Source organism: Bufo gargarizans, chromosome 4, assembly GCF_014858855.1.
Source record: "Bufo gargarizans isolate SCDJY-AF-19 chromosome 4, ASM1485885v1, whole genome shotgun sequence".
NCBI lineage: Eukaryota > Metazoa > Chordata > Amphibia > Anura > Bufonidae > Bufo > Bufo gargarizans.
The window spans coordinates 435690282-435709739 of NC_058083.1; the positions used below are offsets into that span (position 1 = coordinate 435690282).

Genomic DNA, 19458 nt, shown 5'->3' on the forward strand with positions numbered 1-19458 from the left:
GTGCAAGGCATCCAGCATCCTTAGTGGTTGACACTCTTGACCAGTGGACATTGGTGAGCGTTACTGCGCTACAGGCGGCTGCATAGCGGATGGAGGAGATGGGCACAGTTGTTCAGAGCGCACCAATTGTTTCTAGAGTTTCCCTTTGTCCTTAGGTTTTCTTCATTTTCAGGTATAGGTAGAGAAAATAACTTATCTATGGCTGCTGATGTTTTATCCACATATCTTGGCCACAAACCTCAAAGTTCTATATTTATGGATTGCTTCCTGTCTATTACTATGTGGAACTTATGGAAACTTTTCTTGTTACTTTAGCAATCTATTCATTCACCGTGTGCCAATGTATACCTTGGTTTGAATGGCCTTTCTAAAAGTGAACTGAAGAATGCTCCCATACCTGTTTGGCAAGCTAGTTGGCAGCCAAAAACCATCTTTGCCAAAGTGTTGCATTGGCTCCTGAACCGTTTAGATTGTTTTCTCTAGTCCCTGGTATTCCCCCACTTCATATTATTAATTCATTAATTTCGGTTTTAAAAGGAAGCTGGTTTTCCCCTGACTTTAAAATATCCGTTTTCATATGAAAGAATGTGGGGAAGGAGAATATTAATAAACAACTTGCCAGTAATTTCCTCATTTGCATATACCTTTATCTTCTATCCCGAGAAAAGAGAAAGAAAGTTGTTATTTATCAATGTGGCATGAGTGAAAACGCTGCCATAAGACGGCTATGAGATCTGACTATCGCACTGTTGCGACATTTTTGCACTATTACTATGATGCTCTTGCATTTGTGTCTTTTTAAAATGGGCGCTAGAGTGGAGTGAAAGGGACATGGCTTGTGAGCAGGTGTAGAAGCTATTTAAGAACGAGGTTCTCCAGGGCTTTGACTAAATCCTAGCTTGCAGACATCCGCTGCTTATCATTCCCGTCACTCAGCCGATTCCACAATCTGGGCTGTGCTCTCATGACCGCCTGACTCTGGCTGCGGATTCTTCCACTGATGTGTTGACCAGATCTTCTCCGATCTGTTCAGCTGCATGTATGTTATGGTTGACATGTTGGCAGCCGAGCCCTCAGCCAGAGCCAGGCATTCACGTGAGCAAAGCCTAGATGACAGAATCTGTGGTGTAACAGAATAGTAGTGGTAAAATGATCTTCTTTCCACATGTTATCTAAAAGCTAGATTTTAGCCCAGGAGATCTCCGTTCCCGGCGTAAGCAGGGGAACAGCGGCGCACAGCAGCCTCTGTTACAAAAGTGGCCCTGCAAAAAACCTATGTTGTAGGGGGGGGGGGGGGGGGGGTCCAAATTGACAGAAGGCAGAGCCAACAAAAGTAGGTGGACCCAACACAAGTAGATGGACCCAACACAAGTAGATGGACCCAACACAAGTAGATGGACCCAACACAAGTAGATGGACCCAACACATGTAGGTGGACCCAACACATGTAGGTGGACCCAACTCATGTAGGCAGGGCTAGCAGAGCCAAATACCACAGTGCATCAAAAAATAATGATCCAGCATCACAAAACACTTCTGCAGAAGATGTCCCACTGTGGTGGCCAGCATCACATTCTGTAATCCTACTCCAGCTTCCTTAGGATGTCAATACAGTTGAATTTAGGGGTCAGGAGGGCAACTGTAGCTGTCAGCTAGGTATATAGGTATTTGACGCTCCCAGCTCTGGGGGCATCAGATCATTAGTTACTTGGCTGGCGACCATTAGGAGGCCCAGTTTAAAGTTTTCCAGTAGAGTCTACGGTCAGTCCGCCCCTGGTTGTCATATATTTATATATTTAGGCTAATACGTTTGTTGAAATCTATTATGACAACTCATTCATTTCAATTCAGGTATCATTTGTAGGTCATCAACCGGGTATAGTGGCATCAATTCCTGTCGGAAACTGATCTAAAACTGTAAAATAACTTTAAAAGCTATACCGCTGGGTGCCAGGGTAAAGGTGGCTAATTATGGTGCTGTTATTTTGTAGAGGGGCAGCTGAGCACCCAGCTGCGTCTCCATCCTCCGTCCTCGTTATTTTCACACCTCTGGTTGTCATCCACATTTTTCCAGTTAGGGAATCCCACATTCTACGGTAATTCTTACTATTGATGTTTACAGCTGATGAGGCAGCTCTTGTAGAGTACGATTGTCCGTGTGCCCTCTTCAGCATGTTAATATTCACCACCTCTTTGTATAGAAACTCTTTTGTGGGTCCAACATTGAGAAGATTTAACACAGAGGTGCTTTGAAGAACATTTTTTATAGTCAAAAACATTAAAAAACGGAGTTGGTGCCAGCATTTGATAAACCGAGCAGCTGAAGTGCATCTTTGTGTTAGTGCAGCTGTGCCCACAAGGAAGAAGGACAACCCCTAACATCCGGGTTCATTCTACTTCTTTAGCCTCTCATCATTACTTTCCTTTTTGTTGGTGAGAGGGATCGGTTTTGATATTTTGATACCGGGAATGTAGTATTTAATATTATTTCTTTATGTGCTGTAGTCTGTATTTTGATGACCCATGGACAACATGCAGGAACCTGATCATATGGCTCATACAGCTTTTTATAATCTAAGTCTTTATGCCTATTCCATTTGCTGTACCTTGACAATTACTTTGTTTAATATAATTATATATTCAATGAATATCTATGTATCTGCATTTCTTTGCCTGCCACCTATGTTAAAAGGGTTTTATCATTTCAGACATTGGTGGAATATCGCTAGGATATGCCACCAATGTCAGATAGGTGTGGGTCGCATGTCTAGTACCCCCCCCCCCCATATCATCAGAACAGGCCCCTAAAAGTGAATGAGAGCACAAGGGCGGGCACCACTTTATGGGACTGCCGAAAATAGCCAAGCCAGCCCCCTTTTATTTTCTGAACTCTCACAGAAATTAATGGAGAGTGGGTGCCTATGTGCAGCTACCCTCCATTCACTTCTGAAGGTAGGTTATGCCACCAATGTCAGATATCCTGTTAGTATGCTGACATTTCTGAGGTGAGACTACCTCTTTAAAGAGATCAAGCTGGTTTTCAAAATTAAAAAGAGAGGTTGGACATGTCATACCTCCTGAAGCTCAAATATTTTTAGGGAAACTGAACAGTACAGAGAAGTACTGGCCTGTGTTGATCTGAATAAAGCACAAGGGCAGATACAGAAACTGTCTGATTGGCTGAAAGTCTGTTGTCTCTTCCGGAGCCCTGTCTCCTTCACCTCCTGCTCAGTACGGCTAATCTCCATAGACTTGTATGGGATTATGTAATATGATCCTTAGCACTACCCCAGGGCTTCTGTTTTGTGTTTACTGGAAAATGGGAAAAAATAAGCCCCTTTGACATATAAAATACTTTTTTCATCCATTGTGATATGGGATGTACCATTTCAACAGAGTAAATTAAAAAAAAGCCTTTAGGACCCTCACCAATCATGAGATTGGAGGTAGCACTAATTCATGGGAACTACAGTTCAACCCTTTCAATAGAATTGGGAAAGCTGCAGTTCCCTCCACAGCCAGGTGGCCTCAGGCACCAGCTTGCAGGGAAAAACTTAATCGGGACCACTGGCTGGCCCACATCCATCAAAAGGGGATAGCATATATTCTATCACTTTATAAAATGGGAATACCCCTTTGAGTTTACACTCAGTTTAAAGGAACAGTAAGACTACAAATATGATAAAAGTGAACAGGACGTAAAGTTGTCCCCACTGTCAGCCTGACTGATTTTCAGTGTCATCCTGAAACAATCTTTTCGAAATCCTTCAGAAAACATAGGGGTTAATGTCCTGTAGATCATGTCGCTGTTCGGCTGGTAAGTGGGACTTGACCAGAGGGATGGCCAAAAAATCGTTGTGTCCTACTGCTGACATTGCAGTGGGGGAGGCTCCTTCTGCATTCAGACACAGGATAGAGGGAGGATTAAGGGGATTTTTATGGATGATGTTCTGGAACACAAGATGTCTGTATATTGCTCAGATTTAATTGCAATATGAGACAAAGTACGATCTATGAGGAACTCAGATTTTTTTTTTAATTTTCTATTTCTAGCGTTCCTTTAGAAAATCCAATGTATGCAACTAATCAACCTGCAATGAGATATATTGCTGAGATTTTTTCCCCTATAGTATAAATTTTTGTCCATTGTAAGTTTTACTTGCATTCATGCCTAAATGTAATTTCTGATTTCATTGGGCAAAAGGATTTATTGTTTTTAGTGTTATGTCTTTTTGAGAAGCTTGAGGTAATATGGTGCTGTGACTCTCTTTCGTCAGTGCCCTCATTAATTCACTGGGTTGGATGAGGAAATGTCTAGTCTACCAGTCTCTGCAGGAAGGTTGTACGGGCGCAGTAAGGACATCGCACATAGTTGGTAACTCTGTTAACCCTCTTACATTTCCATTTTTTCCTTCAAAATGTTATTTAGCACAATTTGCTAGTTGCTTTTTGGTAATTAGGCAGAAGGAAAATGTGCTCCAGTATCATTTTTCCATAGTAATTACAATGACATAATCCTCTAACCCTTCAAAATCCTTCCAAAAACATACAGAAGTGGAGTATTACGGAATGACAGCGTTTCCTCAGATCAGGGATGACTTTCTATACCTAAGACCTTCTATTGTGTAAGCCTGATTGCCTACTTGGATCTAGAAACTCACTGTGGCATTGTTTTAGGCTTGGGTGGTGGCGATCATTTGTATGCCAGCTTTGGGTAGTATAAACCTGCAGCTACAATGGTCAGGCTTGAGTCATAATCTGGGAAGGAAATGAGTAATTGGTTATAAGAGAAGCTGTGAAATTGCTTATAGATTTCTGAATAGGACAGTGGGGCTTAAGCTCCTTAAAGGGGTTATCCAAGACTAATACAGACCTCCCAGAGTGGCCAACCCCCGGTGGAGATCATACTTACCTTATCCCCGCCGCTGCGTTTGGTCTCTTTTACTCCCAGGTCTCTCGCTCCTTGCAGCGCTGAAGCCAACATCCGTCAACAGGGGGACACATGACGACTGCAGCCAATCACAAGCCACAGCGGTGACCTGTTCACACAACAACTAGTCAAGTGACATGAGGGGAGTAGCCGATCACAGGCCGTAGCGGTCACTTGAGATCCACCCTCTCCAATGGATGTTGATTAAAGCTCTGCAGGGAGAGGAAGAGCCCACCCAGGACTAACAGATGCAGAACCCAGCGGCAAGGACCAGGTAAGTATGATCACCACCGCAGCTCGGCCACTCTGGGAGGTCTGTGTTAGGGCTCATGCACACAAACGTATTTTCTTTCTGTGTCCGTTCCGTTTTTTTTTTGTGGACCGTATGCTCAACCATTCATTTCAATGGGTCCACAAAAAAAACCTGAAGTTACTCTGTGTGCATTCCGTTTCCGTTTGTCCGTATTTTCGTTCCGCAAAAAAATAGAACATGTCCTATTATTGTCCGCATTACGGACAAGGATAGTACTGTTCTATTAGGGTCTAGCTGTTCTGTTCCGCAAAATACGGAATGCACACGGATGTTATCCGTATTTCTTGCGGATCCGTTTTTTTGCGGACCGCAAAATACATACGGTTGTGTGCATCAGCCCTCATTCTTGGATAGCCCATTTAAGTTCCTGGCGTTCATGTCAAATATGTCCATAGGGCTCCATTTACCTGATGGAAGCCAGAAGACTGAGACTCACATCTAGGGTCTTATAGACTTGCATAAAACGTTTTACTTAAGGCAGTCCGCCAGTCAGGCAGGTCACATGACCATGCAGCACCAGGAACAAAGTTATTTTTTTATGCAAGTATAAAGTGGTTCTACTCCCCTCCCTTGTTGTGGTTAGAAAGAAAAAAATTAAATAGGGGAATATACCACGAGAGGAATATTTGAATTCAGTTTTACAGAGGTCTGCGGTGGCATACTTTGCACCAAATTTATCAAATGTAACACGTTGTTTGTTCATTTTGATGCATCTTTAAACCTAACACTTTTGTCTTGAAAAGCCATTGTGTTTTCCTGCACCACCCCTCTACTGGAATGAGTTTGAGAATTTTCTTGCAACTTTTAACCACCTGTTTTGCCCCAGTCCAGCTCCAGCAGTGGGAAAAGTAACTAACTGGAGGGGGAGGGCTGCTTTAGGTGCTACTATCTCCTGGAATGTCCTGAATCCGACAATACCAGAATTATAGCAATATGTTCAGTACATGGGAAGATATCACTGATAGAAATCGGGATGCTGTGAATGCAGCTGAAAGTGAAAGTAAAAGCACGTTTTACCCGCAATTATTCCCAACTCGATTTCTAACAGTGATTTCGGTCATTTTGGTTTGAAAGCCTGGAATGTCATCTTTCAAGACCATTTGCATATTTCTAGCTGCTACCTTTCAGGAGAAAGCGGCATCTAAAGCAGTCCTCCCCCTCCAGTTAGATACTTTTCCCACTGCCGGAGCTGGACTCAGGCAAAACAGTTAGGTGGTTAAAGAATCTCAGTTGATGAATCTGAATTTAAACTCATTAACATAGTTAACCGCACCCACATTTCAAAACTGAAGTGAGTGGTGTAAATAAGCTGCAACATTTTGGATCAAGTGATCCCCAAAAAAGTGGAAAAGCCCCTAATTTGTGAAACTTTGAAAACAGAATTCTGGCGTGTAGGGTACTTCTTTAAAGTAGATGGGTACATGTACTGTATAGATGGAGCGGAGGGTGATCACCCAGAATCATTGCCTAAAAGAACAAATATGGCAGGCACTGCTTATGAATAAAAGTAGGCTCTAAAGCCACAAAACTCAATAAAAATGTGCGTATGGAACTAACGGTGAGCTCACAAGAATAAACATAAGGGTAACTTTATTAGAAATCTAAGAAACACAGACACAGCACGAGATTACAAACACTTTAAACAGAACAAAAAGCCAAAAAATAAGCACAAAAGGAAAGCACTTAAAACAGTACACAAAGCCAAAAAATAAGTACAAAAGTAAAACACTTAAAACCGTACAAAAAGCCAAAAAATAAGTAATAAAGTAAAACACTTAAAACAGTGCAAAAAGCCAAAAAAATAAGTGCAAAAGTAGTTATTTAGCTCATTTACTTGTATTTTCTCTTGACGATTACAAGGAATGAATGATCGTTCAGACTTCTGCCCTCATAATTACACTGTTTATTGGCAGCATATCCCCTGTCCTGCCAAAAAATAATCATTTTGTGTCAACATAACAGATGATAAACATCAAATGAGCGTTTTTCTCACTTGTCTTGGGAGATGATCAGGAACAAAGGTCGATATGACCGGTCATCAGCCTGTGTTAAAGGGCTTTTAGTCTCAGCTGGCGGTGTAGTGTTGTGATTAGGGATGAGACATCCGAAGTCGATTCGCATAATACTTTGTTTGAATAGGTACCACTTGGAGCCGAACCCGAGTTCGGGAAGTGTTTTTTTTACAGTAGAAATTAATTTATTAAGTTATTCTGCGAAGTCTCGCAAGACTTGGCGAAGTAATAACTTCGGCTCATCTGAGCCAATACATTCTAATACTGTATAGAGCGCTCGCTCCGTACAGTTTTCAAATGAAGTTTTATGCGAATCGACTTTGAATGTTTTATCTGAAATCAATTCGCTCATCCCTAGTTGTGATGTTACCTTTACCTTATGGCATGACTACTATATATCCTTCGTCAGTAACACAGAACAGACCGGGGTCACATTACACTTCACTGGAACTTGCACTTTCCAGAAGATTAATATTATAGTTGGAATTTTTAAGTTGATTACATAACTACATGGATAAGAACATATGACTCCGCTCAAACAGAAAACCTTGGATCTTTTCCCAAATGAGTTCATATGTGAACTTGGGGAACTGGCTAATCTTCCCTCTACAGATAAGACTGTAGGCAGTGCAGGAGGGGCGCACCTCTCTTATACCTGTGTGCACCACCTACGTCAGGTTCTCCAGGTGCAGTGTGATCTACAGAAAAGACAAGGGACTTGAAATCAGATCGTAAGCAGGTCACAGCGACTCAATGGGGGGGGGAATTCTTAACATTCAGCAGAGTCAAACAAAGCCTTGGCTGCAATTTACATTAGGGGTGTTTTGTAGAAAGGGGAACTGAGGTCTAGGCGTGTTACATTGTCTAATGCATGAAGGGCAGGGTTCTGTGTACTGCTGTGCTCCAGTGTAATAAAGAGGTCAGCCCTCAGCCCGTGCTGCCCGGATCTCAGCCCTTACAATACAAATCTAGGGACGGACGTAGGCGGTAGAGGCCCCTGTTCAAGAACAGTATATGGGCCCTTTCCCAAAGTTCATCATAGAACACCCCTCATATAGGCCCAGTCCCCTGCATCCTGTGTAATAGAGAGAAGGAGCTAAGGGTTGCAGTTAGGCTTTACCCATACACTGGGGCAGATTTACTAATGGTTAAGGGGGTGATGTATGGCACGCACTGCTCCAGAAAAGTGGAGTGATCTCTGCCTGTTTTATCAATCGAAAAAGCATTTGTAACACATTTGTGACGTTGTTGCGCCATTTTAGGGCAGTTTGTGCCATGCCTGGCAGTTTGCATTTACTAAGAAGTTACCATAGTTTTGTGGTTGGAGCTACATTTTTTAACAAGATTTATCATTGGCACTTTTTTTTTTTAAAGGCGCAAAAAAGTCACCAGTGTCCCCTGGTGAAATATAAACTGACTTTGTAATAAATAAATAAGATTATAGTTTAGACTGAAAAATCCATATGTAGGTAACAAATTGTCATGCAACATTTTGTAAATTTATCGCCAAAAAGTGGCTTAAAACCAAACAGACACAAAAAGAGAAGCAAAAAAGTCCCATATTGCTACATTGCCCCTTAGTGTAAACGTTAGACTGCACAGTCTAAAATTGCCCCAGATTTATCACAGTGACGGATGCTGGTTCGTACATCGGGTGCTGCACCTTCAGGGCTTGTACACACGACCGTGGTTTTGTTCCGCATCCGAGCCGCAAGAAATGGGTGCGGACCCATTCACTTCAATTCCGTTCCGTGGCCCCGTAAAAATGATAAAACATTGTCATTGTCCGTTTTGCGGACAAGAATAGGCATTTCTATAATGGGCCGCCTGTTCTGTTCCGCAAATTGCAAAAGGCACACGGGCGGCATCCATGTTTTGCGCATTTTGCGGACCTCAAAACACGGCACGGTCGTGTGAACAGACCCTTACACTGACTGAGTTTATACCACCTGTTAGTTGGCTTTCTTTGTGTGCGATTTTTTTATTTATTGAGGTACCTGAGATCCCTCCGTTCTGCAAAAAGATAGAGCATGTTCTATCTTTTTGCGGTGCGGAGGCACAGAACGGAACCCCAGGAAGCACTTCATAGTGCTTCCATAGTGTTCCGTTCCGTGCTTCCGTTCCGCATCTCCGGATTTGCGGACCCATTGAAGTCAATGGGTCCGCATCCGTGATGCGGAATGCACACGGAACGGTGCCCGTGTATTGCGGATCTGCAAATGCGGTCTGCAATATGGAGACAGGCAGCACGCATTTGTGTGAACGAGCCCTTAATGTGGGGCACATTGTTTTATCAATTCGGACCACGATGTGTCAAATTAGGGCATGTGCACCCACAGAATTTTTCTGTCTGACAAATCTGCCGCAGAAATCCAAGGCCGACCCTCGGATTTCCGCCGTGGATTTGCATTACAAACTGTGCATACGCATTAGCCTCATTCAGCGGGGCTAATCTGCTCTAAGCTGCTGCCATTTTCATACACAAGCCGCATCAAGAAGTAACGCTTTAGGGAAAAACATGCTGAAACGGCGCCAAAAATGTGTGCGTCCATTCTTGGCACTGACACCTCGGAAAGCCACACAGTTTAGCTTCACTCAGTGGGACAGCTGAGAGCAGGACTGTGCCATTCAAAATGAAACCCTGTGGCAGAAACCACAGAGATTTCTGCCATGGAACATGTGGCAGATTTTTTCGCAGACAGAATCCGATGTGTGAACGTTCCCTTGCTGCTTCATGCCGATAAAAAGAAACAACAAAAACGTGTCCCTATGGACAGCAATGCGGGTTCCTAAACAATTTGGCGCAGATTTCTATATGAAAATCACTCTGTGTGTAAATATCATCATTTGAACATACCCTTACGGTATTTCAGGAGTAACGTTCAGGATAATAGGTAGTTATAAATTACCCACTCTTATTTTGGAGGCCATAGAGGTCACAGTAAGGGTTTAGCTACACGGCGCCAAAATATGTGCGACTTAGGTTACTTTCACATTAGCCTTTTTTGCGGATCCGTCATGAACGGATCCGGTTGTATTATGTCTTCTATAGCCATGACGGATCCGTCTTGAACACCATTGAAAGTCAATGGGGGACGGATCCGTTTTCTCTTGTGTCAGAGAAAACGGATCCGTCCCCATTGACTTACATTGTGTGCCAGGACGGATCCGTCTTGCTGCAGGCAGCGTTTTGGTGTCCGCCTCCAGAGCGGAATGGAGACTTGAACGGATGGCAAACTGATGCATTCTGAGCGGATCCTTTTCCATTCAGAATGCATAAGGGCAAAACTGATCCATTTTTTACCGCTTCTGAGAGCCCTGAACAGATCTCACAAACAGAAAGCCAAAAGGCCAGTGTGAAAGTAGCCCTTCCTGCAACTTGCTGTTGCACAGCTATTTTAGAATGATTGGGGTCATTTATCAAACTGGTGTAAAGTAGAACTGGCTTAGCTGCCCATAGCAACCAATCAGATTCCACCTTTCATTTATAACAGCTCCATTTGAAAATGAAAGGTGGAATCTGATTGGTTGCTATGGGCAACTAAGCCAGTTCTACTTTACACCAGTTTGATAGCTCTCCCCCTACGATTTTGCTGTGACAACACAACCAAGTCACAGGTAAGTCGCGTGTCATGTGTGACTTATACAGACATCCCAACCTGGAAAAACTCATTTCAGGGAGGTGCACTTCTCATTTCAGGGAGGTTTTTTGGTTTTTTTTTTCACGAACTTTTTATTACATTTTCCAAACATATGAAGTATCTGCACACTTTATAGTGTGGAGGACCGGGCTCATTACCCTGCCCCAAATTATCATATTTATATATATGATTAAAGCATCCAGGGGGTGTGAATTTAACACTGGGGTAAATAATATAATTAAAATGGAGGGTTAAATGTGTAAATGTATTTTTTTTTAAAAAGCACTCAATAGTTATATAGCTACTGAATGAGACAAAAGGGATGCCTTTAACATATATATCACCTTGAGAAGCCAATTTGACCCTAAAGGGTTAATTCAACCTGTAATCTAAACTCTGTCCTGTCACTTCTCTTATCTCTCTGCTCTGCTATCTGACTGAGATAAACCTTTCCGGGAGATATTGTTTCACATGCGGGTGTCAGGGAGCCGCTATCTAATAGCGGGAGACTCCCTGAACCTCCGGGAGAGTTGAGATCCCTGCTTATATTACAAGTCAATGGAGTAAGGCCTCGTTCACACTTCAGTGTTTGGTCAGTGATTTCCATCAGTGATTTGTGAGCCAAAACCAGGTGCAGCTCTAAACATAGAACAGGAGCAGATCTTTCCCGTCTACCTCATGTCTGTGGAGGCTCCACTTCTGGTTTTGGCTCACAAATCACTGATGGAAATCACTGACCAAACACTGAAGTGTGAACTAGGCCTAAGAGTCACACACAATGTGCGACACAAAACCTGACATGTCTGGATTTCTTGCGACTGCCGCGTGAAAAGTCATGTGATTTTCTAAGGTAGTGGAAACCTTAAAAGATGGATCTGCAAACTCCAACCTTAGGGCTCATGCACACAAACGTATTTTCTTTCCGTGTCCGTTCTGTTTTTTTTTTGCAGACTGTATACGGAACCATTCATTTTAATGGGTCTGCAAAAACGGAAGTTACTCCGCGTGCATTCCGTTTCCGTATGTCCGTATTTCTGTTCCGCAAAAAAATAGAACATGTCCTGTTATTGTCTGCATTACGGACAAAGATAGGACTGTTCTATTAGAGGCCAGCTGTTCCGTTCTGCAAAATACGGAATGCACACGGTTGTTATCCGTATTTTTAGCTGATCCGTTTTTTGCGGACTGCAAAATACATACGGTCGTGTGCATGAGCCCATACCCAGGGTGCTGTCTATGTCACCTGAGAAAAGTCACTGGTTTGTGTATTTGCAGTCTGACGTCTTGTATCTCAGTGTGTACTGTCAAACACAATCCCTTAAAATACGCCAAAGTTTCTGCAGGATCCATCTTGAAACAGTACCAGCAGTAAACAGGTCAGTGCTCTCTTTATAGCGACCTCGTAAGTAAATAGGACTTTCTCCACAGTCAGCTGCAGGTCCATGTTAGGTCTGCTCACACTTGCAGAAGGCTTTCCGCCTCTAGGCTACCTGCACACATTGCGGATTACGCACATTTTTCTGCGAGGATTTATGTGCAGAAAATCCACAGTGTAATACGGTACCAGCAAAGTATATGAGATCAGACAAATCTCATGTACACTTTCCTTTTTTATTCCGTGCGGAAATAGACCTGCCGTGCGGATTTAGAAATCTGCAGCATATCATCTGTTTGTACGATTTTTTTTGCGCGGATTTCACTCTTTTCAATGCAAGGGTGTGATCTGCGGAAAATCTGCATCAAATCCGCACCAAAACCTGCAAGTAACACCTGCGGCTTTTTATTTCCATCTGGTGAGGAAACGCACGGAAATTTGCACAAAAAATGCGCTCATGCACACCAACGTATGTTGCATGTATTTTGTGGTTTGCAAAACACGGATCCCAAAAAATCCGAATGACGTCCATGTGACATCTTTATTTCATCTTTTTTTTTTTTTTTTTTGCCGATCCATTGTAACAATGCCTATTCTTGTGCGCAAAACGGAAAAAAAAGGACATGTTCTATCTGCTTTGCGGAACGGCCATGCGGACATACGGAAATGGAATGCACATGGAGTCATTTCCGTTTTTTTTGCGGACCCATTGAAGTGAATGGTTCCCCATATGGGCTACAAAAATAAAATATGGAACGGACACGTTCGTGTGCCTGAGCCCTTAGTGTTATTGTGAAATCCAGATTGCATTAACCCCTTCTGCTCTCCAGCTGCCCGTATTTTCCTTTGATCCATGAGCCTCCTGCGTAGAAGTAGTTGTTTCCCATTAGAGGAAAGAGAAAAATGCATTGGAGAAAATAGGACGGTGACTTCCCACGCCAGTCAGTGACCACTGTGCTGCCAGTTTACGGCATCATCACCCCCCACCTCCTTCTCTGCGCCTTAGAGATGGGGCCGAGTAGCAGAGACGGGGATGGAATGGTCAGGCACCGTTGACGGAAAACATCTTGGCAGAGTGCGTGTTGTGACTGATTTTGTGGCTTGCAGAAGAATTTCCTACAGACTGCCCTAACCATTAACATGTCCTTCCTCTCAGAAGTGCTGGGAAAGCACAGAAGCCGTCCAGCACAAGTCCTCCCAGATGACTATGGAAGTGTGTCGGCCGGGAGACAGACAGAGCTTTTTTAAGGTAAAGAACTTTCACCTTTTTGTGATGTTTTTGGCAAGTTTCTATGTAATTCAGAATGTCTCCCATGATCTGGTCGAGCTGTGCAGACGCTTTTACATAAGGGTCCGTGTCTGTACAGTTGTAGCAGAGCCGTTCATGAGGAGGGCACCTGCTGTCCCGTGTAAAACCGCAGATAGTCCATCATATCAGGACAAGTTGTGCTGAATGACAAACACAGCTCCATCGGGCCAAACCTAACACTGCTGTATGTATGCATACCGCTAGCTATATTAGTTTTAACATGGAACCCAGGCAACAGAGTACATTCTTTGCAAAACAGGTAAACTGCTTTATGGCCGCATACAAGTATTGTTCCTTTTGTAGTATTACATGTATGTACGTAATATTCAGGTGTCTATATGACTGCTTGCACAATGGGCATGCAGTATCCAGTATCAGGTGGTATGTCTCTATTTGTATAGGGTGTAGAGAGGGATAGACTCCTAAAAAAATGTGTATCCTACAGTGAGCAGGCAGCCCATCTTGGTGTAACAAAATGTATTTTTAAAAATTTCTGAGACAAAGTAAGTTTATACAAGGGGGAAAGTGATGAAACAGCTGATGACCCTAGAACAACACATTTTGTCTTTGATGAGATATATTATAAAGTTTCTTATATTCACCTGTATTATTGACAAATGCAAGGTTCTGTGAAACTACAGTGACTGTTTTACTGCTTGGGACAGAATTATTTGTGCATCGTATTAGCAATCTGACATAATATCATAGGCTTGCGCGTTCCCCAATGCACGGAACGGATGCACAACGTTCTTGTGCAAGATGCCTAAGTAGGTAGGTGCTCACTGCACTGACCTTCACTGAATATATCTGCTATCACGCCCACTGTTATTTTTTCGTATGTTGCCTGTCACTGGGGGGTGGAGGAAATACGTTATTTTATAACATCTTTAAAATCCATACCCTTGGTCTGTTAGGATTATTAAGGGCACAGGAACCGACATTTTATAGAAGCACCTGCTATTTCTGTCAGATCCTTATTTCATTTTCCCATCAACTTTCCAAGTGAAGCTTGGAAGCTCCTGAGCTTTTCCTCCTGCTGCCGCGGCTCTGGTGTGATAAGCAGAACCACATGTGGAGCAGTGAGCTCGGCCGCCGAGCCTGAAGGGTGTAACGCAGTGCCAGGTTTACCACCTTCTACAAACCCTGCAATTTATGCCGGTGAGGAATACATTCTATGTATATTCATATAACAGAAGGGTGTAACTGGCACTGATGGTGAGGATATTATATGAGCCAGCCCTTTCTAAATCCATTCCAAGCGGATGTCAGTGTTAAGTGTATATGACATATATTGAACCACCACTGAGCAGACGTTTCAAGCATCCACTGCCGGAAACTATGCCATGATGGACAGAGCCGGACGCACAAGGTTCCATCTACTGTGTAGCTTTCTGCGCGGATGTACTTGCATAGGGAGCTGAGCTGCAGTACCCTGGCACGACCACTACACAGTGGCCGAAACCTTATGATTGCACCTTCTGCGCCAGTCGCTGCTCAAGACAGACGGTCATGGAGGTGCTGGTTGTTGGACTCCCATCTATCTTACTCTGTGTGAATTCCGTTTCCGTATGTCCGTTCCTCAAACAAATATAACATGTTCTATTATTGTCTGCATTACGGGCAAGGATAGGACTGTTCTGTTAGGGGCCAGCTGTTCCGTTCCGCAAAATACGGAATGCACACAGACACCATACGTGTTTTTTGCGGATCCATTAAATACATACGGTCATGTACGTGAACTATTATGCTGAGTATAGGTCATCGGTATCTAAGTACTAGAAAACCCCTTTAAAGGGGTATTCCGACAAACCCAAATAGGAAAATAACATCACCTGGCCACCTAGAACGTGTGACGTGTCGTTGTAATGGATGACAATAAATCACACAGTGGCTGGTAAGGGGAAGAGCAGAGTTGTAAAGTGATGAACACATTACAAACTCATTTTCCTATTTCAAGGAGCTTAAAGGAATTGTCTCACTTCAGCAAATGGCATTTATCATGTAGAGACAGTTATTACAAGGCACTTACTAATGTATTGTGATTTTTCCATCACGTTATACACTGCACATGTCCATGGTTACGACCACCCTGCAGTCCAGCACAATGGCCGTGCTTGCCCACTATAGGAATAAGTGCTGGACTATGCAAAAGACCTGTGATTTTTCCTGTAGTGTGCAGGCACGGCCACCACTACTGGATTGCAGGGTAACCATGGAAGCGAGGAGTGTATAATGTGATGATGGAAAAATGAATCCAGCCAGCAAAGGAAGCAATATGGACAATCACAATACATTAGTGAGAGCCTTGTATTTACTTTCTCTACATTATAAATGCTATTTGCTGAAGGGAGAAACCCCGTTTAAGCTCCTTGAAATAGGAAACTGAGTTTGTAATGTGGTCAAGGGGGTTTTATGATTGTCAGAAAACTTCTTTTAAGCCATCAGCCGCAAAAGCCCTGTAGATGGGGCACATATCAGTTGTTTTCTATTTGAAGATTGAATGTAAATGCATGGCTTGTCTGCCAGGAACAAGTGATGAGTAGGGATGAGCAAACTTGCTTTTTTCAAGCTCGGGTTTCGGCATTCAGGTTCTGGGGGAATTCCATTATGGATTCTGTTATCACGGAATATAACATAGCGTCATTGCTCCTAGAGGCTCTGCTCTTGTATGTTCTCCATGTGTCTGTGTGGGTTTCCAGTTTCCTCCCACACTCCAAAGACCAGAATAGGTCATCAGTATCTGATCTGTGAGGGTCCGACACCTGGGACCCCTGCAGATCAGCTGTTTGAGAGGACAGCAGCAACGCTTTTGTGAGCCCCGCGGCCTTCTCCGTGCTCACCAAGCACAGCACCATATGTAGTATAGCAGCTGTGCTTGGTATTGCGCTCAGCCCCATTCACTTCTATGAGGCTGAGCGATGAACGTGTCTTCACTGGCCTAGGGAAAGCTAAGAGAAGGCCGCGGCACTACTGCGAGCGCCTCCGCCTTCTCAAAGAGCTGATCGGCAGGGGTCCCGGGAGTCAGACCAACACCATTCAGATACTGATGACAAGAAGATAGGTCATCAGTATTTGAGTCTCGGAAAACCCCTTTAATTGTATTGTTATTCAATAAAATAGTATAACACATATACATATATATATATATATATATATATATATATATATATATATACACACACACACACACACACACACACCTACTTATGCTCCCCCTGTTATCACAGCCTTACACCCATGCCTGCTTGCTATGCACTTAAAGGGAACCTGTCACCGGGAATTTGGGTATAGAGTTAAGGACATGGGTTGCTAGATGGCCGCTAGCACATCCGCAATACCCAGTACCCTTAGCTCTGTGTGCTTTTATTGTGTAAAAAAAACTATTTGATACATATGCAAATTAACCTGAGATGAGTCCTGTACGTGAGATGAGTCAGGGACAGGACTCATCTCACGTTAATTTGCATATGTATCAAATCTTTTTTTTTACACATTAAAAGCACACAGAGCTTTGGGGACTGGTTATTGCGGATGTGCTAGCGGCCATCTAGCAACCCATGTCCTCAGCTCTATACACAAAATCCCGGTGACAGGTTCCCTTTAAACCCATGCCTGCTTGCTATGCACTTAAACCCATGCCGGCTTGCTATGCACTTAAACCCATGCCGGCTTGCTATGCACTTAAACCCATGCCGGCTTGCTATGCACTTAAACCAATGCCTGCTTGCTATGCACTTAAACCCATGCTGGCTTGCTATGCTCAAATTGGCAAGAGCTGTAAATGGAAAGCCTGAGTCTCTTGCCCCCACTTGTGTGTAATATAAGAGGATGTGACAGAGCAGCACTAGTGACCGCCATACTGCTCCAGAGAGCCCTCAGACGCTGGGGAAAGGCTTACATTTTTCTTCCAGCTAGATGAAATGTAGGATACAGACTACTGTAAAGCAGTCTATAGTCTTCATGGACAGTATGGCACCTGCCGTCAATTTGATCTCCTTCTTTTCCTAAAGAATGAACTTGGTCTATTAATCACACTTGCGCTGTGAACGTCTGCTGAGGATTTTGACTTCTTTTCTGAAATTTTTGTAGTTCAGTCTGTAGTGCTATAGTCGACCACAAACAGCGATATTCTCACTGCTATGGGGTCGATGGTGTTGGTGATGGGGGTGCTGAACTTCTTCTCTGCAGCAAACAAACCTCATTTTCGGGGTCAGGCATCCTCAAACTGCGGCCCTCCAGCTGTTGTAAAACTACAACTCCCACAATGCCCTGCTGTAGGTTGATACCTGTAGGCTGTTCGGGCATGCTGGGAGTTGTAGTTTTGCAACAGCTGGAGGGCCGCAGTTTGAGGATGCCTGTTCTAAGTAATGCTGTGTGGATTTTCTGGTTGTAGTTCTGTATGGAAAATCTGCATGTTATACACCCCGTATGGACATAACCTAAAGGATCAAAATACGACACCCCACTCAACAGAGTTACTTTGGTGCTGGAAATCCGAAAAGTGAATTTAGCGCTTCAAATCTTTAAGTGCACTTTATTTCTTTACATAGTACATGGTTACTTTGGTTACTTTGGTGCTGGTCATGCACCTCCATGCTGCTTCCATGCCAGATGATAACTAAAACAGTTTAGCCCTTTTCTTGTCATCACTTTTCATCCATAATTTATCAAAATATTCGTAACTGAATCATTCCGATTTTACTCCATGGAGTTTTTTCTTTTACCACGGATTGTAATCAAGGTTTCCGTTCTAAATGACCCTCATATATAATCTGTAGCAACCACATAACCACATCAATTAAGCTCAATCAACTTTAAAGCAAAGTTACTTCCAGCTAAGAAATTCCCCCTAGCATTTTGGTTCCTGTAGTAGGACTGATGATTTTAATTAAAGAGTAAGGGACCATTTACAGATTATTGGGGCAATTATCAGGAATGATCTTTCCTACAGATGCTCTTCCCGATGATTGCCCTGTGTAAATTTTACATTTTCTGCCGCTTATCCAGCAAATGAGCAAAATGCTTATATAGCACCAACATATTCTCCAGCGCTCTACACAGACTGTCACATCAGTCCCTGTACCAAACAGGGCTTATAATATGTGACTATGAGCAGTTACTTTTCAAACACTGGACTCCTATAATAGAAAGAAGCATGTAAACCTTCACTGCTGTGAGCCACCAGGGGCTTTACCATTAACCCCCCCACACACTGCACTAGACCACAAGAGACTTTGCCATTTACCAGCCAATGCACTAGACCATCAGAGACTTTACCATTACCCACCTCTCTACACTAGACCACCAGGGATTTTACCATTTACCCTCCAATGCACTAGACCACCAGGTTCTCTATTAACTATTTGCATTATGTGACAGTATTTGGCCAGTGATATGCAGTTTTATTTTGGCAGTGGAAGGTAGTGTTATGTGGGAAATATATGACCGTGTTAGCGTACTTTCACACTAGCGTTATTCTTTTCCGGTATTGAAATCCGGTAAAGGGTCTCAATACAGGGGAAAAAAACGCATCAGTTTTGTCCTAATGCATTCTGAATGGAAAGCAATCTGTTCAGTTTGCATCAGGATGTCGTCCGTTCCGTCCCTTTTACTGCATTTGACCGAACAAAATACTGCAGCATGCTGCAGTATTTTTTCCGGCCCAAATCCCGGAACAGTACCGCACTTTCCGGATCCAGCATTAATTTCCATAGAGATGTATTAATGCCGGATCCGGTACCAAGTGTTCAGAAAAATGGCTGCCTCGCCGGATCTAGTTTTCCCGTCTGCGCATGCGCAGTTCTTTCTAGCTTGGAAGAAATTAAATACCAGATCCGTTATTCCGGATGATACCGAAAAGACGGTTCTGGTATTTCAA

The 19458-nt window shown here is 43.2% G+C and overlaps 1 protein-coding gene across 2 annotated transcripts in view; it reads left to right on the top strand.

Annotated features, from left to right (window-relative positions):
- The window catches only part of RIN2 (Ras and Rab interactor 2), a 174842-nt gene that overhangs the window by 34360 nt on the left and 121024 nt on the right, over positions 1-19458 (top strand). For both annotated transcript variants that reach the window (XM_044291755.1, XM_044291756.1), the window contains exon 2: positions 13428-13520. In XM_044291755.1, the coding sequence (XP_044147690.1) occupies positions 13473-13520 (48 nt within the window). In that variant the 5' untranslated portion in view covers positions 13428-13472. The remainder of the gene's footprint in view (positions 1-13427; positions 13521-19458) is intronic.